At 54.8% G+C, this 26,478-nt stretch overlaps 1 protein-coding gene across 5 annotated transcripts in view; it reads right to left on the bottom strand.

Annotated features, from left to right (window-relative positions):
* IQSEC1 (IQ motif and Sec7 domain ArfGEF 1) overlaps positions 1-26,478 on the bottom strand; it is a 372,144-nt gene that overhangs the window by 144,977 nt on the left and 200,689 nt on the right. The window contains exon 1 of one of the 5 annotated variants that reach the window (XM_059161875.1): positions 21,123-21,567. The exons of the other annotated variants lie outside the window; for them this stretch is intronic. Coding sequence (XP_059017858.1) covers positions 21,123-21,145 — 23 coding nt within the window. The 5' untranslated portion in view covers positions 21,146-21,567. Of the gene's footprint in view, positions 1-21,122; positions 21,568-26,478 lie in introns of those variants that run through there. 5 annotated transcript variants of the gene reach the window in all.

Raw genomic sequence — 26,478 nt, 5'->3', positions numbered from 1 at the left:
AGCCTCTGTCTGCTGTGTGTGGTGGCATCGCCAGTGTCCTAGGCCTTTGGGGCCTTGGGATGTGGCCTGTCCCCCCCAGCACAGCCTGTCCCTGCCCTCCTGGGAGCAGCTTCTATGACACTAGACACACCCCAGCTGTAGAGGTTAGAGCCAATCTCCCTCCCCGCACCCCCCGGAGCTAGAGCCCACCCCAGGGCCATGCACCTTGGGCTCAGCAACTCTGTGTCAGTGAGGTCTTGCCAAAGCTCAACAAGAAAAGAGGACATAAGGGACGGTGTCGGGACGCCCTCGAGTCACTGTCCCAGACTCTTCACTGTCCTGTGCCTGTTCGGGTGAGCGATGGCTTTTCCAGGGGGAGAGAGGGTGGGGCTGGTCAGGAGGGGCTTACTTCCCTTTAGTGGCAGGACCTCCTATTGGGAGTGGTGAGGAGCTCCTGCCTTCAGGAAGTCCCTAGTCCAGACAAGAAACCCCAGTGTTCAGCACTCCTCAGATGCAGGATGCCACAAGAGGAAGTACAAATACGATGTGACAGGGACACAGCAAAGTGATGCCAAGGTGCCCAGGCATAGAGCCATCCAACACAAGCAAAGGGGTTTGGCTCCCTAGCTCCAGTCCTGCTCTGACTACATAACGAGAACCTGGCAGTATCCCGGCCAGCGGCAGAGAGCCCACCTGGTGCTAGGTGCTGTTCCCACATACGTCCTCATCTAACCCTTGCATAACCCTCACGAGGCACAAGGCAGGTGCAGCTTGGGGTGCCCTGTCCCTGGGAAACCATTCTGTTCCCTGCCTCTTTATTATGCAGGAAACTCCTATTCACCCTACAAAACCCTGCTCAAGTATCAACTTCTCCATGCAGCCTTCTTTGCCGATCATGACCTCCAAGGAAGATCGTTTGCTTCCTTCCTTCCTCCTTTCCCCTCTCCCCCTTCATTCACAACGGCGAGTCTATTTGGAGCAGCTCTTCTGTGCTAGGAGGCATTGCTGTTAACCCTCTCCAGATATCAACTCTTTCAGTCCTTGTGGGAGCCCGTGAGGGTGGTACAGTGAGACTGAGTATAACTGCACTTGGAACCAACCACCCGAGCTCACACCACAGCTCCAACCTTGGTAGTGAGAGAAACGCTGAGACTCGGCCCCCCCTCTGAAACAAGGCATGGCACCTTGTTCCACTCCACCCAGTGCCACCTCACATGGACGAGGGGAGAGATGAAAAAGCAAAAGCACTTTGTAAACCAGAAAGTGCCAGTGCATGCCTATGAGATACTGACACAGCTATTATCATGCATGTCATAGTGCATATTGAGATGTTAGGCCTTCTACGTTCCAACATGAGTTCTAGAGCCAAGAGGGCCAGGGTTCAAATCCTACCTTTGCCACAAACTAGCTGTGTGACCCAGGGCAAGTCAACGAACCTCTCTGTGCTTCCATTTGGTATCCTCAACTGTAGTGTTTTGGGAAGTCAGCTGGCTTAGACATTTAAGGTACTTAGCATTCCATAAATGCCAGCTATCACTAGTATAGATAGGATTCGAAAGATTTGGACATTACTCAATATGCCTTATATTATGTAACATACATATATGTATGTAATATACATACATTATGTAACATACATTAAAATAGACTATATTAATGCTTAATACCAATAGTAAGTCAGCAAAATAACAACATGTTACATTAGCACTGATCCTATATTAATAGACATTTGTTTTATTCACATATACAAAACTCTCATTTTATATGCGGGGGGAAATTTCTTCAATGCCTCTAGTCTTACTGGAGGACTGAGCTGCTTTACCTCTCCCTGCCCAGAGGACCCTGGACCAAGCTCGGACACAGGACTCTCAATTAGCCAGGCAGACCTCCAGCTCTGACTCCTGTCTCCAGTTTGGGTGCGGGGGAGAGAACAGCCCCTTCCGGCCAGCCTGGACAAGGTGACTGCCCTGGGACAGTCCTTTCTCAGAACCCCCGCCCCCAGCCTTACTGTAGTGGGTTCCTGGGGGAGGCCACTTTCTTTTTTCTTCCGAATAAACCGGCTGCTCCAGTCCTCTCTAGCACAGCTCCTAAACAGTACCCAGCCCTCATACCAAGTTTAGGAACGGGAAAAACTGCTCTGTGTTGGAACAAAACAGGAGAGGGCAACTGTGGGGGACAGGCCATGGCTGGCAGGGCCAGGAGGGGGCTCTTGGGGAGTGGGCTGGAACATCCAGGGTTTGGGGGCCTTGGTGCTGATCACATGAGTGTGCTGTCTGTTTACAATTCAACTGTATATTGTATTTCAATAAAAATTTATGTGAAAAACCCTGCGTGGTTCAGCCGTAGCCTGGAGCAGCAGGAAATAACTCAGAGCTTGGGCCTTTTGTAGCTGAAGGTCCCCTTCAGGCACCCTACAGCAGCTGTGTGGCCTCAGGAAAACCCCTTCCCCTCTCTGGCCTCAGTTTCCCTCTGCTGAATGAGGAAGTGGTCAGTGTTTCTATTCCAGGCTGTACAGTGGGAAGGGCGTTTTTAAGAATTCTGAGGTACTGATGCCTGGGCTCTACGCCAGGCCAATTAAGTCATATAACCTCTGGGGGTGTGTTCCTGCATGGTGGGTGTTTTGTTTTGTTTTTAAAAATTCTTTGCTTGGAAATAAACATAGATTCACAGGAAGTAGTAAAATGCAGTGTACTGGGAAGTCCCAGGCACCCCTTCCCCAGCCTCCACCAGTGATAACATCTTGCACAACTACAGGGTGCCATCGAGGCTGACATAGGTACCATCCGCCATGGTTATTCTGACTTTGCCAGTGAGAGAAGCACGTGTGTGTGTGTACATATGCACGCATGTGTGTCTCTGTGTAATTTTAACACACATGTAGCTTGGTGTAACTTCCACCGTGATCAAAGCCACAAGGGTTCCCCCACCAGGCTCTGGGCTACCCTCTCCTCCCCAGTCCCTCCCTGCTGACAACCACCCGTTGTCAACCACCGTCTTGGCAAATGTGTCTTATCAAGAATGCTCTATGAATGGAATCATACAACGTGTAACTCTTTAAGACGGGCTTTTTTTTCACTCCATGTAATTCCTCCCTGGGGGTTCATCTGAGTTGCTGAGTAACTCATTACCTCCTTTGGGTGGCTGTGGACCTAATGCGTACCCCATGGCACGGACGCACCCCAGCTGTCCCACCAACAGACATCTGGGTCGTGTCCGGTTTGGGGGCCCTTATGAGTAGAACCACTACGAATATTCTGATACGGATTCTTTGTGAACATGAGTCTTCATTTTTCTGGAAGAAATGGCCAAGAGTGCAACAGCGGGTCGTATGGTGAGCATACATTTGCTTTGAATGGGAAACTGCCAAACTGTCTTCCAGAGTGGCCAGACGGTTTTAATGTCCCCCGCAGTGACTTAGGCATGATCTAGTTGCCCCATATCCTGGCCAGTAGTGTGCTGCCACGGTTTTTTTGATCTTAGCCACTCCCAGAGCTATGAAGTGCGATCTCCCTGTGGTCTGAATTTGCATTTCACTGACTTCATTCAACCACCGACTTGACCATTGTTTCCCCAGTTTCTCTGTATCTTGTGTGAAACCTCTGTTCACGTGTACCTTCCTTATCAAAAGCTCCCCAGGTGAGTTTAATAGGCAACGAGCTAATCCCCTAGCACTATCTGAACTTGGCAAGTTTAAAAAGAACCTGGTCTCTGCTGTGAGAATTCTGCAGCCTGGACTTTCTGGAAGGGATACTTGGAGGGCTCTCTGGTGGGGTCCGGGCTGCCACGGGTGGCTCTGAGCTCCTGTGTCTCAGGCCCAAGGGGAACCCTGTCTGCTCCTGGGGAGAATGGGGAAGGAATGGGGTGAACACAAACAGCAGAGACAAAGGACATGGGAAGGGACCCCTCCTGGGACCCCCGAACTCTGGGGAGTCGGTGCAAACGCCACAGGCGCTTCTATGAGTGGACTTGTCTGTAGAAAGCAGTGGGTAGCCAGGTCCATGTGTGGGGTGAGGGCATGACCCAGGAGGGAACTTGAGGCCAGGCAGCTCGGATTGTCACAGGCCCCGGAAGGGACATATTTGTGGAATTTACGTCCGTCTACAAAGAGACGGGGGAGACCTTACCCTTCCCGGTTACACTGTCCCTCGCTCCCTGTCATTAAATAAGCAATACAGCGTCACTGCATCGACGGTAAGAATAACAGCAGAGCACAAAGAACTAAAATCATCTACCATCCCAGCTCTCCAAGAGACTGACCAGTGTAACTATTTCAGAATATTTTCCGGCAGGGCCCTTCTCTAAGTGCATCCCCGTGACTAGGCATATATATATTTTTTGGCTACACAAAAAACAGTCTGTTCTATAAAATACTCCCACCCTACCCCCTCGCTCCACACTTCTCTCGGATGTGTTTTTAGGTCTCAAATATTCCTGCACGTCACCCCTTGGAAAGCTGCCTGGAACCCTTGTGGGTTCCCCGTCTCCCCAGGTGGGTGCTGGGCTTGGGCTCCTCTCTCCTCTCCTGGTAAACAAGGCTGAGGGACCATCCCATCAATACTGCCTCTGTGCATGGGCTGGGATGTTCCTCTAGGACCCATGCCTAGAATTTCTGGGTCACGGGGTGGGAATGTTTTTGTGTCTCTGGGTACACGCGGATGCTGACCCAAGAGGCTGGACCAGCACTCTCCTACAGCATTGGGGATGGCGAGTGCTTGGCCATTCTCAGGACCTACAAAGTGTTTCTGTCTGGGGCAGAGACAAGGTTGAGGGAGGACGTACTGGGCGCCGTTCTGCTCCACGCCTACCCCATGCCCTGTCTACATGAATCTGTTGTGACACACGCCACGGGCACTGCGTGAGCAATGGCAGGCTGGGTCTGGGCTCCTGACAGCTCTGCTGGTGGCCAGGGAGAAAGCCCCTCAGGACCAGGGCCAGGGTGCTGTCATCCTTCCCCTCTGGGGCTGCGGAGGCAGAGACACAGAGAAGGTATGCAGTGGTCCTGGGACTTGAACCCAGGAGGCCTCTCCCCTGGGCCAGGCTGCCCTGTTGTCTCATCCCCTTATCCCTGAAGGGTGAGGCTTTTTGCCCAAAGTCACACAGTGGTGCCCACAGACCTGCTGGGGCTCCCAGTTCTGGTCTCATGAGTTAAGGGATGCTGCCTCAGCCTCTGCTTCCTCATCTATGATCTGCCTGCCTCAGAGGCCAGAATGAGGCTCCAGGAGTGGACAGACAGGAGGCGCTTTGTAAACCAGACAGATGTGAGGTGTTGCCATGCTGGCCATGCCCTGGCGGTCCTGCCCAGTCCCCTACACCCCTCCTGGGACCTGCCCCTGGAAAAGCCACAGAGGGCTCCTGCCCACCCAGCCTCGGCCTTCCTGTCCTGGCTCTGGGCCCCAGACGGCCCTGCCCAGCAGCCTGAGGCCCCACCACCCAGCGGCACAGTGAGACGATTGTCCCCAGGTTGGCCTCCATGCCCCTCTATCCTGCCAGGCAGCTCTGCCCAGAAACTCAGCCTGGGTCTGGAAAACTCCCTGCTGGCGGGTGGGAGGGGGGAGTGGGTGGGCGGGAAATTGTCTCTGTGCAACCACCCCCTCCTTGGACAGAGGTGTGGAGAGAGAGATCAGGGCGACCACGCAGGGGCCCTAGGTGAAACCAGGAGTGCACCTAGTCTCTCTAAGCCTCAGTTTCCCCAGCTGCACCATAAGAGGGTTTGTCTAAAGATGTGGTTCTTAACTTTGCAGGGGGGTGCGTCTCAGGCCACTCTGGGACAGTGATTCATGCATCCCACCTACTAACTACACAGCCCCCACTTTGGGCCAGGCACTCTAAGAACTTTGTACTGACTCCTATCACCCCATAACCAGCCTGCAACTCGAGATGTTCATATCCCCAATTCACAGATGAGAAAACAGAGGCTTCCAGATGTCATCAGAGGCATTCTTCAGAGTACAGGATGATACAGAGTGAGCAAGACAGACATATCACTGTCTGAGTAGAGGAAGGGGACAGACAAGAGAAGTAGGTAAGTGTGTACACCAACAAGGTCACTTGGACCAGGACAGAAAGTAGAAGCAGGTGTATGAGACACTAGCCAAGAAAAGCCCTTTGGAAGAACTGACCGCTGAGCCTAGGTCTGAGTGACGACTGAACACTGGCTTAGAAAGGTGGGGCTCTGTGTAAGGAATAAGCAAGGGGAAGGCCTGAAATGGGAACCAGGGGAGCATGTTCAAGGCAAGGGTCCTCTTTTTTGCGGGGACAGGCCAGGCATCTGCTGCAGGAATAAATCATGGTTTGGAGAGGGAGGCCCACTGAGACCCTCAACCCCACCACTCCAGCATCTCAGCTGAAAAGATGCCACCCAAAATATCCCACCAGGTATTCTCTTTTTAAGGCAGAGACACCAGCAGAAGGTGTCTACAGGACAGGGCAGCAGGAGAGGGCACGTTCAGAGTCTTTCCTGGCTGGGGGAGTGGACTGAGGCCTCCACATGTGGCTCAGAACCTGGCCATGCCTGTGCCCCAGGGCCTTTGGCACTGCATCTGGGACTGCCACGTCCTGTCAATCCTAGGCCCAATTTGCTGATGGGCAGGGAGCTCAGGACGTTTTAGTCCAATAGAGGCTGGGAGAAGGGGACAGTGTGTTGCAGTCCCTCCCAACTGGGACTCCTTGCCCTGCCCATCTCCAGGAGAGACGCAGCTTCCAGCAAACCCACTGGGTCCCCTTGGCCTTTCTGGAGGGTCCTTCCTGGGTTTTCAGCCTCACCCCTGTCTGGTGCCAGGCTCTTCAGATAGGTGCTGACAGGGTCTCATTTAATCCTCAAGCCTGTGGGCGGCTGGAGTTTCTTTTTTCTTTTAAAGATTTTATTTATTTATTTGACAGAGAGAGATCACAAGTAGGCAGAGAGGCAGGCAGAGAGAGAGGAGGAAGCAGGCTCCCTGCAGAGCAGAGAGCCCGATGCGGGACTCGATCCCAGGACCCTGAGATCATGACCTGAGCCGAAGGCAGCAGCTTAACCCACTGAGCCACCCAGGCGCCCCGCGGCTGGAGTTTCTTATCCCCATCTTATAGATGAGGAAACTGAGGCTCAGAGGGGCTCACACCTGCCCAAGTCCTGAGGCCTCTTGGCTGGTAAGCAACCCCCCACCCCAGACCCTGACCTGGGTCATCAGGGCTCTGTTCCCCACCCTGTTCTCCATGGTCCCCATCATGCAGTCATTCCAGACAGCTGACCCCCAACCGGGAGAACTTTCTGACCCCGCACAACCTTAAAGTGGAAGATTTGCTGAGCCACGTGTTCCCGGAGGTTATCTTTCACTTGTAGGGCTGGGGATAGGCGGGGACCGGGGCAGGGGTGGCTTTGGATAGCCAGAAAACAAGCTGATTCACCCCAAACTCAGCAACTTGCACATTAAAAAAATTTAACTTTTAAATAGTGAACACATTCTCATGGTTCAAACATAAATAAAAAAGATAGAGTTTAAAGTGTGCCTCCCCACTGCCCTGCGCCCACCAAGGCCACCCCCCCGCACCCCCAGGGAGTCCCGGACAGCAGTTCTTCTTCTAGAATGACTGTATATGAATACACCCAGATACATACATGCATAGCTATATATATTACTTATGTACTTGCTCCTCACAGAGAGGTCCTCTCCTGGACACACTGCCCTTGCTTTTCCCCGAACGATATACCCCCTGAGCCCCGTCAGACTGAAGACTAAGCCGGGTGAAGGAGACATATGTCTAGGTGTAGTGGTGAAGGCCATCTCTCTTCTGTGGTCGGGGAATGCTGGGGGGCCCTCCCTAACCCAAGCCCCTGGCCCTGGAGCAGTGCGGTGGGCACGGGGCACTCCTCCTGGAGGCCATGGACCTCAGTGGGCACTGTGTCCCCTTCCGCATCCTACGTGGGGCCCACTAACAGCACCTCGACTCACGGATGTGCTCTCAGACCTACACCTTGACCATCACATGAGCATGCGCACACGCACACAGGCACGCACAAAACAGTGTGCACACACACGCGATTGCATACGTACGAGCCTGAAGCACAAAGCTGGGAGTACCGTGGGAGGTGGGGCGGGGCTCAGGCCACCAAGCATAGGGTCACATGGTGAGCAAGTCACGGGGGGGGGGGGGGGTGACCCTGCTCCTTCCACCTTTGTGGCCACACTCCACAACCACATTAAAGGCCACTCTGCCACCAGACTCCCTTCAACTGAAAGCGGGGAACCAGGACCCGGGAGGGATGAATCACTCAGGTTCCCCTTGCAAGCTCTTTTCATGGAGATTTGCCCCTGCAGACTGGATGTGTTGATTCAGTTCAGTTAAATGAAAGCTAAAAACAACAAAGAACATTTGCAGAACCCACTGCAGGCCAGGCCCTGGGCTAGGTGCTTTATTGTAAACCTCACGAGAAACCGAGGCTCAGAGGAGCCAGTAACCATGAAGCCACTACATGCTGAGGGCCTGTTGTGTGCTGAGCACTGGGCATGTGGCTTCTGCCCTTCCGACCAGCCTGGGAGCAGGTTCTATGATCACCCCCACCTTGCAGAACAGCCAGCTGGGTGCAGAGAGGGGAAGGGGCTTGGCCCCAGTCACACAGGAAGATAGGGCACTGCAGTGCTGTTCTTGACTTCAGGGCAGACTAGACTGGAGAGGGGGTGGGGCAGGAGAGAAAGGGTCAGATCTGCACAACTGACAAGGGACCCCAGCGGGCAGCAGCAGGAGGCAGATCCCAGCTCCGTATGGGGGATAGCTCAAGGGCAGAAGACCCTGAAGCCTTCAGGGGTGGGAGTGTCGGCTGGCAGAGCTCTTGGGCACTCCCAGGCCTTGGATCCAGGGGTGTGGTGGTCTCTGGATAAAAGGGGAGCTCCGACCTACACACTCCGTTCAAAGAGGGAGGAGCTGGAGAGTAAAGAAGTTCAAGGTGAAGGCCACAGTGTGGGGGCTGCTATTTCAGGGGCGGCAAGACGCCCTCCCAGCATGCTCTACTCCCCACAGTCTGGTCTCTGCTCAGGACACAGAGCATTCTCTAGGCAGGTGGCTATAGCCCAGGCAGGCCTTGGGCATCCTTGGCCTGCGGGGCAGGCTGGTGGCGGTAGTAGTAGCAGGCAGACTTTGTCCTTGGCCGGCTGGGCAGGGCAGACCCCTGGGGTGGGGAGCTGAGGGGTAGACGGAGAGACAGCGTCCCCACTGGTGGTCTGTCCCAGCCTCTGACTTTCCCCAACTCCAACCTATACAACACTCAGCTAGGTGCTCCCCCAGCTCCTCCCTGGCTGCCCCACAGGGGGGCCCATCTTGGTGACAGCACTGCCACCCACCCAGACCCCAAGCCAGATCCTGGATAGTGTAGCCTGTGACTCCTTTGATGTCTTCCCCTCCCTTCCTGTCACCCAGCCTTAGGCCGACCCTCAGTGGGCACTCTGCTCTGTTAAGCCCTTGGCCTCCCCACTGGACCACCTCTGGCTTTTTCCATCATGCCTGCCCCACCCAGCCCAGGCCTGGCAGGGGGGCGCCCCCTGGACAGTGCTTTCTGGATGGAAGAGAGAGAAACAGAAAACAAACTACAGGCTGAAGGAGACAGGCTGTCCCTCTCTTACCTGGCAAACACTGAGGGCTGCTCTGCGCTGGGCTCTGACCTGTCCCTAAGGCCTGCCTCAGTGTCATCTCCATGGCACAGCACCCCAAGGTCTCTGTTCCCTCAGTCAGTATAGAGATAGTTGCAGGGCCCAAAATGGAGGGGTCGTGGCTGGGGCCAGGGAGCAAGGCCTGGGTAGGCAGGAAGGCTCCTGAGGGCCCAGCCGGGATATTCAATATCAGGGAGCCAGACGTGGCCCTAGGAGAGGGGGTGAGCAGCACTGCCGTCCCCAAGCTGGAGTCCACACCCTGGCTTTCCACTGATGGGCTGGGTGACCCTCGGGAGAGCCCTGCCCTCTCTGGACTCATGTCCTTCTCTGGACTTGGGGGTGTGTGGCAGGGACCTCTGTCTGAAGCCTGATGACAGGCTCAGCGCGTGTCTGAGGAATAAGCACTGGACGGAGACAAAGCCACACGCACAGCCTAGTCTGGGAAGCCTGCTGGAGGGGAAGGTGCCCTGTGTGTCCAGGAGAGGTGCCTCACACTGCTCGGGGGGCTCTGGGGTTGGCAGACCCTCAGCCCTAGCCTCCAGGAGGAAGCAGCAGCCCGGAGAACAGGAGGGAGGGTACCCGGAGAACCCAGACTTGATCCAGGGAACACATGAGCTGAGCCCAGGACCCATGCCTGGACCACCCCTTTAGCCCACAGGGACCCTGAGATAAACTGCGTGCCTCCCAGGGCCTCAAGCTTCTCCTCTATGAAAGGGCCTCCAGCCGTGCTCTGTCTCTGGGGTGGTTCTGAGCCGCACACGTACCTCTCACTGACTGCTCCATACACTGGGAAGTGCTGTGGACAAAGGTAGGGTGTTCATGCCCACGGCAGCAGCCCAGGCCATCTGAGGCCCTCGCCCTTGCTAAATGATTTTTCTCAAGAACCTGACAACCTCTGCGTGCCGTCTGCAGTCACCCCCATGAGTCCTCACCCTGGCCTTGGTGGGGGGGCCCAGGAATGGCCCGTTTTACAGAAGTGGGGCATGCCTGCCTCTGTAGCCCTCACTTGGCCTCTTCCCTATACTGCTCCTCCCCTGGGAGGCAAAGCACAGACAGGATTTCCTTGCCTGAGGGGCTGGTGAAAAGGAGGCGAGGGCCATCTGAAACAGGATTTTGGGGGAAACACACCATGCCCTAGGCAGCTTTAGAAAAAAAATCTTGCTATTGTTTAATATATGCCACTGGGGAAAAGAGAAAAGATGAAATGCTAAGAAAAATGGCTCTTGTTTATAAGCCACGGTTGGCTAAGAAAGTGGGAGGTATGGCAGCCTGTGGTGGCAGGTCGGCTAGTCCTGAGCACTGGGGAGTCCTGGGGAGTCCTGGGGAGTCCTGGGGACTTGTGCAGCCCACCTGGCTGTAGACCCTGTCCTCCCATCCGCACAGCCCCTGGCGCTCAGGCTCAGCTGCCTGGGTGAAGGCCAGCCTCCCTGATGCCTATCTGCGGTTTGGTAGCCCTGAGCCTTTGCCCACGCCCGAGCTGAGGTCACCAGCTTGGCTGAAGCCTCAGTTTACGGCCTCTTGCCCACAAACACGCACATGCGAATCTGCCTCTACACTCCCAGGGCCGTGGGCCAGGTGGGGGTGACCCTGTCAGCCCAGCTCCATGGGAGCCAAGTGACAATGGCTGGCCTGTTGGCACATGGCCTCCCCTGGGTCATGGAGAGGGTGTCAGGAATGGCCGTGACCCCAAAGCCCCCACGTGGGAACAGGACCTGGGGGAGGGCAGCAGGAGATGGTAGCCAGAGTAGAGGAGCCCCCGGATTCAGCCACACTGAAGCAGGCCCCTGGGCTGTGCCCTGATTGTAACCACTCACGTCTCTTATGATTGGAGTTTCTGTCCTTTGGAGCCCAAAGGCTCCTGGATTAACACATTTCCCAACCCCAGCCTGGCTTCCTTCCCCTTCCCAGATATCCATGTTTCTTAAGTCTCAGCGTGTCCCAGAGCCCATCCCTGTGCAGTGAGAATCCAGGGAAGGAAGGGGATGAGAATGATATTTTAGGCAACAGAAGCACCACGTGCTTTATTACCTCACTGAATCCTGAGGGCTACCCTGCCAAGCTGGAATTATCGGTCCCATTTTTACCGAAAAGAAACTGAGGTTCAGACAGTTTAAGTCATTTGCCCCAAGTCACACTGCCCCACTTGCAGGTAAGGGGTTCCATCCAAGCAGCTCCTCAGAGGGTGACTGGGCCCTGTGACAGGAAGAGGTATCAGAAAAGGCTTCGAGAACCCCACTGGTGGGCCCCTCCAGTCTGCAGGGCCTGCCCAGTCTCAGGGAGCTCCGCCAGGGCAGCCTGATCACCCAGCAGCCCTGGGGATGGTCAGCGCCTGGATTTGGCCCAGGATGGGGGACTGAGGGACCTGGGAGGTGCCTGCAGGCCTCTGGGGGACAACTGGGCGCAGGCGGGCATTTCTCTCTGGTTGGATAATGAGAGAGAATGTGAGGAAGGCTGGCTCTCTGTGTTATCTCAGCACCCAGCAAGCGCTGCGAGAGACAGGCTGTGAATTGCAGAGAAGGCTGCAGTGATTAAAAATGCATCACTTCCCTTATTAACCATTCCAAACAGATGCCGGGACCGTCTTGACGAGGAAGGAAACCGCCGGAGCCAATAAAACATCTTGCAATTAACCACGCTGAGATTGGCCGCCTGCGGAGCTCTGAGGCCGCTCCGGTGGGAGCCTGTCACCATTGGGCGATTCGTCCCTCTGAGGACAGGCCAGGGCACCAGTGTCTGGCAAGGTCAGGTGTGACTGGAGGCAGGGATAGACATGGGGCATCTCCAGCCTAGGCCTTGTGCTCCTGGCTCAACCTCAGAGAATCGGGTAAACCGAAGAGGGGAGGCCAGAATCGGTCTGCTGGGGAGGGAGTCTGTCCAGGGGGCCTGGCCCCCAAGATCCCAGGTGGGTGGGGGCCTGAGCCGACACTGCACTCTGTCTGGTTTTGAACCCGCCTCCGCCAGTCTCCCTCAGCCCGTGACGAGTCAATTTGCCAAAAGCCCATTCACTGAAAAGTCAATTTGCAGGACGACAGACTCATCAAAAACACTTGCTTCCCTTAACCTTTTAGTTTTAGTTGGCTGGGTTGCATTTTTGTCTTTGAATGGCATCGGAAGCAATGTTCGATTTGTGTCTGTCCTAGCTCCCTGTGGCTGGGTGGGAGGCAGGGAGCAGACACAGGGGCAGGGAAGAAGGAGGTGGCTGTGTTGTCACTCATGGAGGTGGCATTGGGCAGAGGCTGAGCAGGAGGGAGCAGGCAGGCCCACCCGAGGGAGCCTCTAGGTGGGGTTGAGCCTAGGCTTCAGGAGGGGGGCTTCCGGGAGAGTGAGGGTGTCTGCAGAGAGAGTTCTAGACCCTTCTACTTATTTCCAGGGCTGATTAGGCCCCAGCTGGCAGTAAAAGGGGCTTACATTGTCTTTCTGGAAGGGGAGGAAGCTGGCCCCAGGGCCCCTGGTTGGGTGCTGCCTTTGGGGAGAAGGGGTCAAGGAGTGTCCTCTCTCAGGGAGGTGGTGACCACACAGGCTTCTTGTGGAAGGACTGAGCCTGGGGGTAGCCCATCTTCCTGTCTCATGGTCACCAGGACTCCAGCCCATTAGATCCAACACCTGTTAGCCTTTTAAAAAAAATTAACCTTTTTATTATAGATTCACCTGTAGTTGTTGAAAATAATACAGAGAAGTCCTGTTTATATTTTACCCCATCTTTCTCCATGGTGACGTCTTATTATACAAAGCGTAGGACAATACCACTGCTGATACTGACGAGGTGTGGTCCGCCATGCTAGACCTCCCGTTTTACTCCTACTTGTGTCCGTGTGTGAGCACGCACACGTGTGCAGGTGTGTGTTCAGTTCCATGGGCTTCTATCACGTGTGTGGGTTCATACACGCACCCTCACAGATCAGCCACACCACAGTTCTGTTACAAGGATCCCTCGTCCTTTAGAACCCTAACCTTGTGCTGCCGCCTTCTGTTATGACATCAAGTTCATATGTAACAGCTATCGACACAAAAAAAAGTCAACAGAATGCCCTCACTGTAACAATCCAGAGAGCAAAGAAGGAAAGTAACCATAAGGAAGAGACAGGACACCAGGCGTGACGCGGTGGGTCTGGCTGTCCCTCAGGGCATCAGGAGGATGTCAGTCGCCTGCCTCTCTAGGTGGCGGTGGCTCCAGTCCAGGCAGGGTACAGGAGATTGCTGACAAGTCACTGCCCCGGGGTGGGGGGCTGGGGGGGAAGCTGCCCTCGGTGACAGCTCTTGGCAGCGCTCTGAGCCTATCAAAGTCTGATCTTCCCTCGACTGTGAGAAGAGCAGTCGCGTTCCTGGAAAACGCAGTGTATATTAAAACCTCATGAAACGCGTTTTGTGGTTTGGATGCCGAATGGAGTGAGGTCCCGGGCTTGGTTATCTATGTATGCATGGATTTTCACTCCCATGATTATGCAGTTAGACATTCACAGATTCTTTGCTGTGCAGGCCTGCTGTCCACACTGTAGGATACTAGCCCCTGTGGCCCCTGCTGACCAGACCCCTCCCCTCGAGCCCCCTAGAATGCCTGCCCACATCTCTAGGGGCCCCAAGGAGGCAGGGCGTCCCTGCTGAAAGCCCCCCGCACTCACTCTCTGTCCCCAAACTGGCCACTCCACCTGCATCTGTCTCCCCAAGGGCAAGGGGCTGCTGTTCCCCAGGCTCCAGCCCAAGCCAGGTGCTGGACAGGCGCTAATACCTGTGCTCAACAGGACGGATCTGGACTGCCAGCCAAGGTGACAATGGTCAAGCTACGTGGAACTAGCTGGTCAGGGTCTCCCACCAGAAGGAGATGGCTGCCTCCTTTAAGGCCTAGTTGGTCACATGTCCCCCCAAACTGAGCGTTTTTCTTCCCCCTTAGATTTTATTTATTTATTTATTTACTTAGAGCACCAGCTGGGGGAGGGGGAGAGGGAGAGGGAGAATCCCAAGCAGACTCTGTACTGAGCGCAGAGACTGACACAGTGCTCAACCTGACAACACCAAGATCATGATCTGAGCTGAAATCAAGAGTCGGACACCTAACTCCCTGAGCCACCCGGAGCCTCCTGACCACCAAACTGAGCTTTTAATTGGCTCAAATCCAGAACTGCCAGCTTGACAGCTGAAAGCACGTAGGTACATATGCAGAACTTCTTGGGCGCCTGGGTGGCTCAGTGGGTTAAGCCAGAATCGGTCTGCTGGGGAGGGAGTCTGTCCAGGGGGCCTGGCCCCCAAGATCCCAGGTGGGTGGGGGCCTGAGCCGACACTGCATGATCTCAGGGCCCTGGGATCGAGTCCTGCGTCAGGCTCTCTGCTCAGCAGGGAGCCTGCTTCCCTCTCTCTCTCTCTCTCTCTGCCTGCCTCTCCGTCTACTTGTGATTTCTCTCTGTCAAATAAATAAATAAAATCTTAAAAAAAAAAAAAAGAACTTCTCTGAAGGACCTGAAGAAAGTGGACACAGTGGTGGCCTCCGGGTAGAAGGACAAGGAGGGAGGGGTGTGATTTTGCACTGCATACAGACATTTTTTTTAAACCACGTGGAAGAATTCTCTCTCAGTTATATGACTAAATAATCACCAAAAAATAGACTGAAGCAGGTATTGCTTTTGTGATTAAAAATTTTGAGGACCCACTGTGTGCCCATCACAGCCAAAGGGGCCAGGCCCCCTGGAGGATTAGGTTCTGGGTGGTGGGCCCAGAGCAGACAGACCTACACTGGGACAGATGCCCCAGTGAAGTCAGTGGAGGTCCCATTGGGTGCCCAGCCCGACCCAGCCCTCCTGAGTCAATGCCAGGGGTCCCTGGGGCCAGGCGGTCCATCGGGAGGTGGGGAGGTTGCCTCACTCTGCCTTTATCAAAGAAAGGGTCAGTCAAAACCACAGCGATGGACCACGTTGCACCGGGAGGATGGCTATTATAAAAAATTCCCAAACACCGAACAGCAAATACTGGTGAGGAAGTAGAGAACCCGGAACCGTCCCCTACTGCTGGTGGAAATGTAAAATGGGGCAGCTACCATGGAAAACAATACCATGGTTCCTCAAAAAATTAAAAATAGAATTACCATTTGAGCCAACATTTCCACTTTGGGGTATATATCCAAAAGAATTAAAAGCAGGGTCTTGAAGAGATATGAGCACACACATGTTCAGAGCAGTGTTACTCACGGTAACTCGAGTCCACTGATGGGGGAATTAATAAAGATGTGGGCTACCCACATAACGGGCACAATGGAGTACTATTCGCCCCTAAAAAGGGAGGAGGTTCTGATGCAGGCTACAGCATGAACAGTCAGAAAAGGACAAGCACCGTACGATCCCACTTACATGAGGTCCCTGGAGCAGTCACAGTCCTGGTGACAGAAAGTAGGACAGTGGCTGCCAGGGACTGGGAGCGGGGGGGGCGGGGGATTGGGGAGTGTGTGTTTCACGGGGGCAGAGTTTTAGTTTGGGAAGATGGAAAAGTTCAACAGCAATGTGGACATGTTTAATGTCCCTGAAGGGCATACTTAAAAATGGTTAAAATGGCAAATTTTATGTTATGTGTATTTTATCACTTTTTTAAAGATTTTACTTAGTTGTCAGAGAGGGCACAAGCAGAGGGAGTGGTAGGCAGAGCCAGGGGAAGAAGCAAGCTCCCTGCTGAGCAAGGAGCCCCACTCGGGACTCGATTCCAGGACCTCAGGACCATGATCCGAGTGAAGGCAGTCAGTCCCTTAACTAAGCCACCCAGGCATCCCTTTACTGCCCCTTTTAAGGTTACTGGTGCTCTGCCAGGCCAGGGCCTGCAGGGGTGCTGAGAAACAGAGGCGAGGCCCTGCCTGGAAGCTCCCAGTCTGATGGGGGAAATGGGAAGTGGGCAGTTGGCAACAATGGAGGGGACTTGCACAAAGGGAACTTGGCAAAGGGGAGCACCGGGCAGGCAGGGGCCCAGCGTGGGGGCCAGTTTGCTTGGGGAGGTCAAGAAAGAGCCATGAGCTGGACCTTGGGGTCTGGAGTGAGGGGGAGAAAGGGCATTCCTGATGGAGGAAGCAGCTGGGGCGGGAGCTCCTGAGAGCACTGGGGTGTGCAGTGAGGGAAGGCAGGACTGGAGAAGCGGGAAGTGCCAGGCAGCCACAGAGCCAGAGAAGGGGAGTGTGCGAGTGGGACCACCCCACTGTTCCTCGGGGCCCCCTCTTTTCTTCCCTCCATCTCTCCATGGCTCGGGCCTCTGTGGCCTTGGTTATCGCTGCTCTGGGCTACTGCTGCTTATAGTAAGCGGCCCACCAGGCCTGGTACGCAGACTGGGTGGGGTGAATGGATCCGTCCGTGGACGATGATGCCACGTCCATGTCCCCAGCATGTGGGACAGACAGAGCTGCATGTGTGTGAAAGAGTCGGCATGTCTGAAATGCAGGTCCTGCTTCTCGCAGCTGCCGGCCTCTCTCCTCCCACCCTTCCGAGTGGGCCTGCCTAACTGACAACCGGCAAGAGGGGACCCTGCCTCTCTTGTTCCCGATGACACGCTGGCCCAAGATGGCAAGAGGCCTGCTCCCCAGGATCACAAAGCAAGGCAGGGACAGAGGTGCAGGGGAATGTCCATCTCTTGCTCTGTGAGACCCTGGGAGGGCCAGGGCCTCAGAAATGCAGGGGCAGGGATGAGTGTGAGGGGCAGACAGACAGCAGGTGCCAGCAAGTCGGTGGGGCGAGGCATGCAAGGGAATGTGGGCCTCAAATGGGCCTGGTGGGTGCCCAGTCAGCATCCAGCAACAATGTGGCCCCTGTTGGCTACAACCAAACCGGTCTGACAGTGAACCAGGAGCATTCTCAGGAGCACCCTGGCTCCGCAGTCCCCTCCTTCAGCAGGGCTGCAGGGCGCAAACCACACTCCTTACCTCTCCCACAGTACTCCTTCCTGACTGTCCAAATGGGGTGTGGACTTTTGAGGGGACCTGACATCCCAGGGGATGCCACTGTTCTCTGGGGACATGTGTGCCTACTATGGATAAGGACAGTTGAGAGCCCTGTTCAGCCTCCCCTCAACTTCCCCCACAGTCTGGTGATGTAAACATGGTCCCCACCCCTGGCCGGAACCCTCCATGGCTCCCCATGGCCCACTGCCTGCAGAGTGAGCCCCCTCCGGGCACTCCAGATGCCTCCTGCCCTTGGTCCTACCTACATCGTCAGTGTCATCTGCCACCATCTTCTCCCTCACACTTGGGGCTCAATCCAGACATAACTACTTCCAGTAAAAACCTTCAGCGTAACAGGCACTAGAGCTGGCTTGGGGGACCAGCTTCAAGACCCACTCTACCCCCTGATGGGGTGTCGCCTGGGGCATTATTTGGGGACTCAGTGGCATTGCCAGTATACAGGGGATAACAGCCCACCTCCCAGGGTTACCGTGAAGGTCAAATGAGCTGATGCCAGCGATACCTGTAACCGTGGCCTAACATTTGTGTACCAGAGTGCCCTTTCCTCCCGTTCATCCTGCATGCCCGCTGTAAATCATCAAAGATTTACAGAGCAATTATTATATGCCCATGCCTTTCGAGATGCTAGAGGTAGCAGCAGCTATCTCTCCCCTGATACGGCTGACATTCTTGTGGGTGGAGGGAGACCGTGCTGGGCAGGGGAGGTGGGATCTGTAAGCTAGATTTGGTGCTTAGAGCAAAACCCCGAAGGAATGGACAGAGGGGTCCCGGGAGTTCCAGGCAGAGTGAAGGAATGCACGAGCCAGGGAAAGAACAAATGCATAAGCAGGAGACTGGCTCCCCCAGCCCCCAACCTCCCCCAACAGCTCTGAATAGCACACTCACTGCTAACTTCAGTGTTTGCATGGAATCCAGCTTCCCATGTTCAAGCAGCAGGATATGACCTGCCTGTAAGACGGTGGTTACCTTGCTATGTGTAGTTATAGTCGGAAGGGGGCTGACCTTAATTAAGACACCATTAATTAAACTGTCAGTACAGTAAAGACCTCGGTTGTTAGCAGATTTGATTCTTGGAGGCCTCATGATTCCCCCCATTTCATTAAGAAATCTCCCGTTTTTGTTGTCACCCTTTATTGTGTTTGCTATGCCACCGCCATAAGTGACCAAGCCCTCAGGGGGGCTCCCACTCTCAGAGAGAGCCCAAATTCCATAACACTCTCTTAGGGCCGACTCTGCGGGACCCAGAGACTGAAGGACAAGAAAATGGAGGACTCGCGACACCCTGATCCTGCCATGCACAGAGACACTGGAGTGACTCTGTCAACTCTGGCCTGTGGTTTACCAGAAGAGGGACACCACTGCCCAGTGGACAGCATGAAACAGCCATGTGACCTCAGCCCAGCTCCTACTCTCCCTGATCCTCAGTTGCCTCTTCTGTAAGATGGGAACAACAATACCCCATTTTACAGCACTTGGTGAGAGCCGATGGGGCAGAGAAGGCTCTGAAACCCAACAGTGCAAGCGTGTGTTGGCTAGATGCTACCATGCTTGAGTTTCCAGCTGCCCCAGAAGTTAAATAGCTACAGATACTTAGCTCCTCATCCCCACCAACCCCCCATACCCCGCCACATGGAAAGCCCTGGAAACAAAGGTGGAGCAGCAGGGGCTAGGAGAGCGGAGGTTCTGGGTGAGGGCGAAGTGGGGGACCAAACATGCCCTCGGGGGCCCCTGTGAGGCCTCATCTAGCAGGCCAGCTCTCCGGCTCCAATCTTTACATAAAAACACGGGGTAATAACACCTGGGGGCAACGATACCTCCCCAGTCACCCACTACTCCCTAGCTCCTTTGCAAGCTCTTGTACCCATAGGTTTGGTGACAGCATCTGGGGGAACAGCCTGGATGCGACAGCCCAAGGCCATGGGAGCCTGAGAGCTGAAGAAGCATAAAAAGACCCACATGCATGAGAGGCAAGGGGTACCCAGCGCCCCCCAGAGGCCCTCCCTCTACACTGGCTTAGCCCTTCTCCCACGCAAGCAGCAGGACAGGCTGTCTAGGGGACAAACCTGCCAGGGGCTATGTGTTAGGGTGCAGGGTCCAGGGCTCCTGGCAGACAGAATGCGTCTCTGCCGGTTTTGGGATGGGTTGTGGAATTTGTACAGCAACTGTGTCCCTGGGAACATCATGAGCAGATAGGACCGAGTAGCTCCTGAGCCCAGGCAAAGATGTGGCTGGGAGAAGGCTGCCTTGGGAGGACCTGTTCCCAGCAACAGTGGCGGCCGTACCATGCTGGGGAAAGGTTTACTATTTGTTTCCAAAAATACAGCTGGGGCCTTGTCACAGGGAGTGAGAATGCCGGGGTGTTCTGCGCACATCAACAAACCAACCTGTGGACTTTTCCACCGAAAAAGCAAATGAACATCACAGCAAACCATAGAAACGGGCCACCTTCCTCGCCCCCTGGGGCTCCTGTCTGGGCCTGCTGGTGCAATGGCAAGAAGTATGTTTATTTTCCTTCACGGTCTGTTAGTGAGAAGCTATCCCTCCCTGGAGGGGGATAGGTGCTGCTTAACTCAGGGCTCCACAGGTCCCTGTCATGCTACAGGATTCTGAGGCCTTGGAGGGGACCCCAAGATGCGCCCCTACATAATGCTCCAGGCCTCTCCTTTCTAGCCTTGGGGACTGAGCCCAGCCCAAGAGGGTCCAACTCGGTTCTCTAACCTTACAAGGTCTGAGGTCACTGAGCAGCCCCGAACATCTGAGACACTGGGCAGGCCGCCTGCGGCAGATGGGGATGCAGAGCTGCATCTCACCCCTATAGTTTCGAGTCCCAGAGGAGAGATCCTGCAAGGCCAGAGCCCAAAGGTTGCTTGCCCCAGAACAGCACAGTGCAGAGCCCCAGAGAGCGGGGTGGGAAGCTGACGTTCTAATCCGAGGCCCCCCGGGATGCCTAGCTTAACGAGGCATGGGCTTGGGTTTCCATAAATACCCGGACCCGTGATGTCACCACCCCGTGCAGAGTTTAACAGCTTCTGCCACTGGCTATAGGCCCAGCAGATGAGTGCTCTGCCGCTGGCCCCACCGAACACCTGTGTGGCCCAGGAGGACACCAGTGCCCCCTGCTCAAGACGGCGGGCTGGACCTTCACCTGTCCGTGGAGGACACAGCACCCTGTCCCCACCCGAACCTTCCGGCCAACCTTCCATCAGGCTTGGCTGGAGCACTGGTCACGAATGAGCAGGGCACAAGAGGCTTCTTCCGATAGACATGCTGGGGCTCTAGCAAAAGCCAAAATGGAAGAAGTGGCGTCGAAGACCCTGTATATGCATTTTTGGGGATTACCTGCCCTCAGAGATAAGGAATTTCACGGCCCAATGGAGACCTGCTGACTAACAGCCGTTTTCTCTTCGTCACCACCAACAAATACCTCTGCTGCAGGAGACAAACGCTGACACCTCTGCCTGGTGGCCAGCTCCCACTGCAAGCCCCCTGCATGGCAGCCCACCCCTTCCCCCAAAGCCCCCACTCAGGCTCCAAGCTCAGTTGGGGCCCCTCTGGCCTCTGGCCCCGCGTTTCAGGCATAACCTGCCACATATACTCACAAGTAGCGTCTTCTGCAAGCCATCCTGTCTGGGGGCAGTTTTCCCCTTCTCTTCCTCTCCAGCTGGGAAGTCTCAGGGTGGTTAGAGGAGAGGCAGGATGCTCAGAAGTGGAAGGGAATAAAATTAAATCGAGGGGCGAGTCACATTCCCGGGGGCGGCGGGCTCCTCCGCCCAGGCTGGGGCGGGAGCAGGGGTGGCAGCAGCAGGCTCCGAGGGGCCCCGGGCACAGCAGGGCTCACACAGTGCCCAGAAGCCTGTGAAGTCGTCCAGTCACCATGGTCGCCAGGTTGGGCGGGGGCGTCGGCCTCGATGCTACCTGGGACCACCTCGGGCTTTTTCCCTCCCGCACATCCGGGGTGGCTGAGCGCGGGGAGGAGGGGAGGGCTGGGGGGAGTCTGCGCCCGCTTTGCTCTCGCAGCATCCGGAGGAGGGGCGGGCGCTCGCGAGCCTCCCCCCACCCGCAACCAGGCGCCCAAGGAGCAACGTAGTGCGGCCGCGCTGGACCAATCGCCGAAGCGCTCGTCGCCATGACAACTGCAGCATCAGGCGCGGCCACCCGGAGGCGCCCTCGCTGCAAAGTCACCCGCCCGACGGAGAGCGCCCGCGCGGGTGCGAGGCTACCGCAGCCTGCCCGGGGCCCCTTTCTGGCTGTCGCTGGAAACCTGGAAATCTTGTTGCTAAAATGCACGCGCTGCCCGGAGCCTGCGATGACGCTGCTTTCCAGGGTGGCTTCTCTGCCTTTGGCACGGAGACATGAGAGCCATGGAAGGCACAGGCTGCCGCCCTGGAGGCAGGCCTACCGATTCCAAGGCTGGCTCTGCCTCCGAAGGGCCTGGAGGCCTTGGGCAAGCCGCTTCTCTTCTGGGAGCCTTGACTGATGCTACCGTAAAATGGGATCATTACGCCCACCTCACAGAGGTTCCAAGAGGACTTGTCACACACAGTGGCTGCACAGAGGCACAGCTGTTATTATTTGTACTGGCCATGTCCTGGAGACAGGGAGAATTTCTGGTCTAGCTGTGGTGCTCACTCACTCACTCACTCACTCACTTATTTGACAAACACCCCTGACCACCTTCCACGTGCCAGGCACTCCTCGTGGACAGGCAAATTAGTGATGAAAAAGGCAATGTTCTCATAGTATTTACATCCCGAGAGGGAGATGGGAAATGTACATTAGTCAAATTTTTAATTTTACGTGGTAAGGATGAGGACAAAAAGTAAAGCAGAAGACCGAGAAGGGAGGCAGAGAGCGGGAGAGAGGGAGGAAGACATCTATATCAGAGGGGGTGGTCAAGAGGGCACATGTGGCTGAGACCCGAATAATGGAAGCTCTAGGAAAGCGGCATTCCAGGCAGAGGGAAGAGCTAGCGTCAAGGCCCTGAGGCAGAAATGAGCAGAGTTTGTATCTGAGTAACATAGAGGAAGCCAGTGTGGCTGGAACGGAAGAGCCACAAGGAGGTGAAGTTGAGAAGGTCCACATCCGTCCCCCCCCCACCCCCGCCACCGATTTACTTTTCTCTCATGCACAGATCTCTCTCTCTTTTATTACTTGATGCTTAACTGATCAGAGTCTGTTTCCCTATCTATAAATCAGGAATCCAAAACCTATCTCAGATATATACACATACATGATTTTTATGTCCGTTATGATCTTTATGACAACCTCAATGAAGGATAAGATTATCATCCTATTTTAAGGGGAGAAAATTAAAGCCAGAGGTTTAGCAGCTGCCCCAGAGTCACACAGCTGGTGAGCGGTATGCCAGGGGTGTGTGGGTCAAGTCCCAGCTCTTAAGTACCTGTGAAGCTTCCTCATTGGGAAGATTACATGAGGGAAGAGGTATGAATGCCCCACCTCTGGTTGGCAGCTCAGAGGGCCATTCCTTTTTTCCTATTCTCTCCTGACTCTGAGATCCGCTGAAGTTAGGGGAAGGAGGAATGTTGCATCCTTCAGTTTTGTTCCTTCCCTGACAGTGGAGAAGATGGAACTCAGAGAAGGTGAGTAACTTGCCTCAAGCTGCACAGCACTGAGTGGCAGAGGTGGGACTGGGACCGAGGTATCCTGGCTCCGTGTCCCATATGGAGCAGGGGGAGAGCCACGCATCTGAGTGGTGGTGGTAAATGACATCAGAACTGCGCGATGCTTCCCAATGCACTCTCTGGAAGCAAATCTTTGAGGAACCAGTCTTCCTACATCGTGGACTTCCCTTCCTGAGAAGAAAGCTGTCATGGATGTAATTTGTATTGCTGTGGGCTTAAAATGTTGCAGATCCTGCTCTTAACCCTCTAGCCCCGCCGTCTCTCCTGACTGAAGTTGCACCAGATTATTGTATTTCATTTTGTTTTTGTTTTGCTTTATTTTAACATTTTATCCATTTGTCAGAGAGAGAGAGAGCGCAAAGCAGGAGGAATGGCAGGCAGAGGGAGAAGCAAGCTCCTCACTGAGCAGGGAGCTCGATGTGGGACTCGATCCCAAGACCCTGGGATCATGACCTGAGCCAAAGGCAGCCTCTTAACTGAATGAGCTACCCAGGTGTCCCAGCACAAGATTTTTAAAATTTTTTTTTCTTTAAGATTTTATTTATTTATTTGACAGAGAGAGATCACAGTAGGAGAGAGGAAGGGAAGAGATCACAGAGAGAGGAAGGGAAGCAGGCCCCCCGCTGAGCAGAGAGCCCGATGTGGGACTCGATCCCAGGACCCTGAGATCATGACCTGAGCCGAAGGCAGCGGCTTAACCCACTGAGCCACCCAGGCGCCCCCCAGCACAAGATTTTAATAACAACGCAAACATTACAATACTATAACCATGAGGGCTTCATGAGGATCGTTTTGTCAGATCCGATGTTTAGTGAATCCTCAGAGTCACCTTCCGAAGTAGGTGGATTACGACCCCCTAGAGAGGTCTCACCTTGACACATCATGGGGGGCAGGAAGCCCTATGGCATGTTCATTGCTTCCTGGAACTTCTTCCTTATAAACTTACATGTCTGTTTCTTCTATGTTACGTTGTTAATTTCACAATAGGGCAAATGATGAAGACGCCAGCATTCAGAAACAAACGTCGAGAGTGTAGGCAAGGGTCTACAGGACACCTGGGCTGCTCTGATTTCTGATGGTGGTGGGCCAGGCTTCACGAAGTCTCCAGAAACCACGGAGCTGAGGCCCGGTGGGAATTGGTATTGGGACAGCAGCAGCTGTTACTCACTCCTGAGGTCCCTCTGGAAATGCCCATCGTCCCACCCCCCACTTCCACCTTGTCACTGTGGGCCCCTGGAAGCCACCTGGACTAGAATGTGAAGGTGGCTGAGAAAGAGCGGGTGGGGAAATTTTCCACATCCAGGACTCCTCTCCCCGGCTGGAAAATTCCAGCCTGCCGGCTGATAGGCACATTCACAGAGGGAGCGTCTGGCTGCTGCACTCGCTGCCGATGTGCCCCATCTGTCCCCAGCGTGAAAGGAGCAGAACAGTGTTTGGGAAGAGGAAGGACAGAAAGAGCTGGAGCACACTGTCCACAGATCCTCAGGTCACAGGACCTTCCAGGCTGGGAGCTCTGGAGTCCCAGGGATCGAACCTCTTCCATGGGGGTAGTATGGAGCCCTGGCCCTCGTCCTCAGGCCCCCAACTGTCCTAATCATGGAAACACGGAACCATCCCCATTCTGACTCTTCATACCTCAAATCTTTCAAATCCTAGATTTTTTTTTCTTTTTAGTTTAAGCTTTACACTTTAAAGAAACAAAACCTGGGCCGCCTGGGTGGCTCAGTGGGTTAAAGCCTCTGCCTTCAGCTTGGGTCATGGTCCCTGGGATCGAGCCCCACATCAGGCTCTCTGCTCAGCGGGGAGCCTGCTTCCTCCTCTCTCTCTGCCTGCCTCTCTGCCTACTTGTGATCTCTCTCTCTCTCTCTCTGTCAAATAAATAAATAAATAAATAAAATTTTAAAAAAAAATAAAGAAACAAAACCTGAAGATCTCTCCTCTTTGAACAAATGAAAATCCCCTGGACCACTCCCCTTGCCCACCTCTGCAGAGGTAACTGATGTCCTCTGTTTGGAGCACATCCTTCTAGAAAGTTTGCAGTGCATGTAGCTATAAAATGGTATCCTATTAAATTATGAAGGGTTTTTTAAAATTTTAGTTTCATGACACCAAAAGGCACAAAGACAACTGCAGTGAACTCTGGTGTCCCCAGCTGCTACTACAAGAATTAGGACGTGACAGGTCTGATGGAAACCCCATCACCACGTCTGTTCCCTCCTCCCCAGCCCTTCCCTCCTCACATCCCCACAGTGATTTCACCCCAAAGTGAATCGTTCCTATACGTTGCTCCTACCCATATGGGCGCCCACAAAGGGCAGCAATGCTTGCCCACGTTTTTAAACTTTACACAAATGGAATCGCACTGCATGTCGCTTTCTGCAATTCTTTTTCCCCAGATGGAATCTCTAAATTTGTTTGCTGAGTTGCCAAATCACAGGCTTTTCTGATCCCAGCCATGGGCTGGGCTCCTGGAGCTGGGAGGGGGCCTGGCAGCCTCGTGTACAGCCCTCCTTGAGCCTGCACCCCCCCGCTTCTCACGTGCACACGGTGGAGGCAGAGAGGAGGCGGCTAGAGCAATTATCTCTGGAAAGGCACACGGACTCCCAGGAGCTTAGCAAACACCCTGTCTGCAACAGACCGAATCCCACTGAGGTGTTCAGTCCCCTATCCTAGGGGAGAAGCCCAGCCCCTGGCCCCAGGGCGGCTTTTGCTGGGGTCCATGACAGGCTGCTAAGACACTGTGGCTGCTGCTTCTCAAGGCCATTTGGAGCCCAGGCCGATGGAGACTTGGAAGCCAGGGGATTGGCATCAGTCTCTCTCCCCCTGCTGTGGCAGGCTAGCCAAGGACAGCCCTGGTCCATGGAGCTGGTCAAGGCCAGGAGGGACACTCCCTGCAGACGCACCCGCTGCATCTGGGCTGTGCTGGTAGGGGTGAGGAGGTGTGGGAGTCGGGCGTGCCTTGGTGTGTCCCTTCTGCAAGGCTGGGACTCTGTGTCCTGTTCACCAGAGGGCAAGAACCAGCAGGAGCAGAGGGTGCTGGGAACAGCCTGTGCCCTTCCGAGCTTCTACTCATCAGCCTGCAAGGGCCCCCAGTGGGATGGAGGGCAGGCGTGACTGTGAACGAGAGGCACCACTGGCCAAGGGCTTGGCCAAGGATGGACCAGTGATAGACCCTAAGCCAGAGCCGATGGGTCTGAGTGTGCCTTGGCGTGTGGGCTCCCAGCCTCTCTCAATAGGGGCTATACTCCCGCCCTGCTCCCCCGTCCCCCAAGGTGCTGCTCCTTCTCAGCATGCCATGTAGCCTGATGGTCAA

This window comes from Mustela lutreola, chromosome 2 (genome assembly GCF_030435805.1).
Source record: "Mustela lutreola isolate mMusLut2 chromosome 2, mMusLut2.pri, whole genome shotgun sequence".
Lineage (NCBI taxonomy): Eukaryota > Metazoa > Chordata > Mammalia > Carnivora > Mustelidae > Mustela > Mustela lutreola.
Note: the sequence above shows the minus strand (reverse complement) of the source record. Positions and strands in the feature narration are given on the sequence as shown.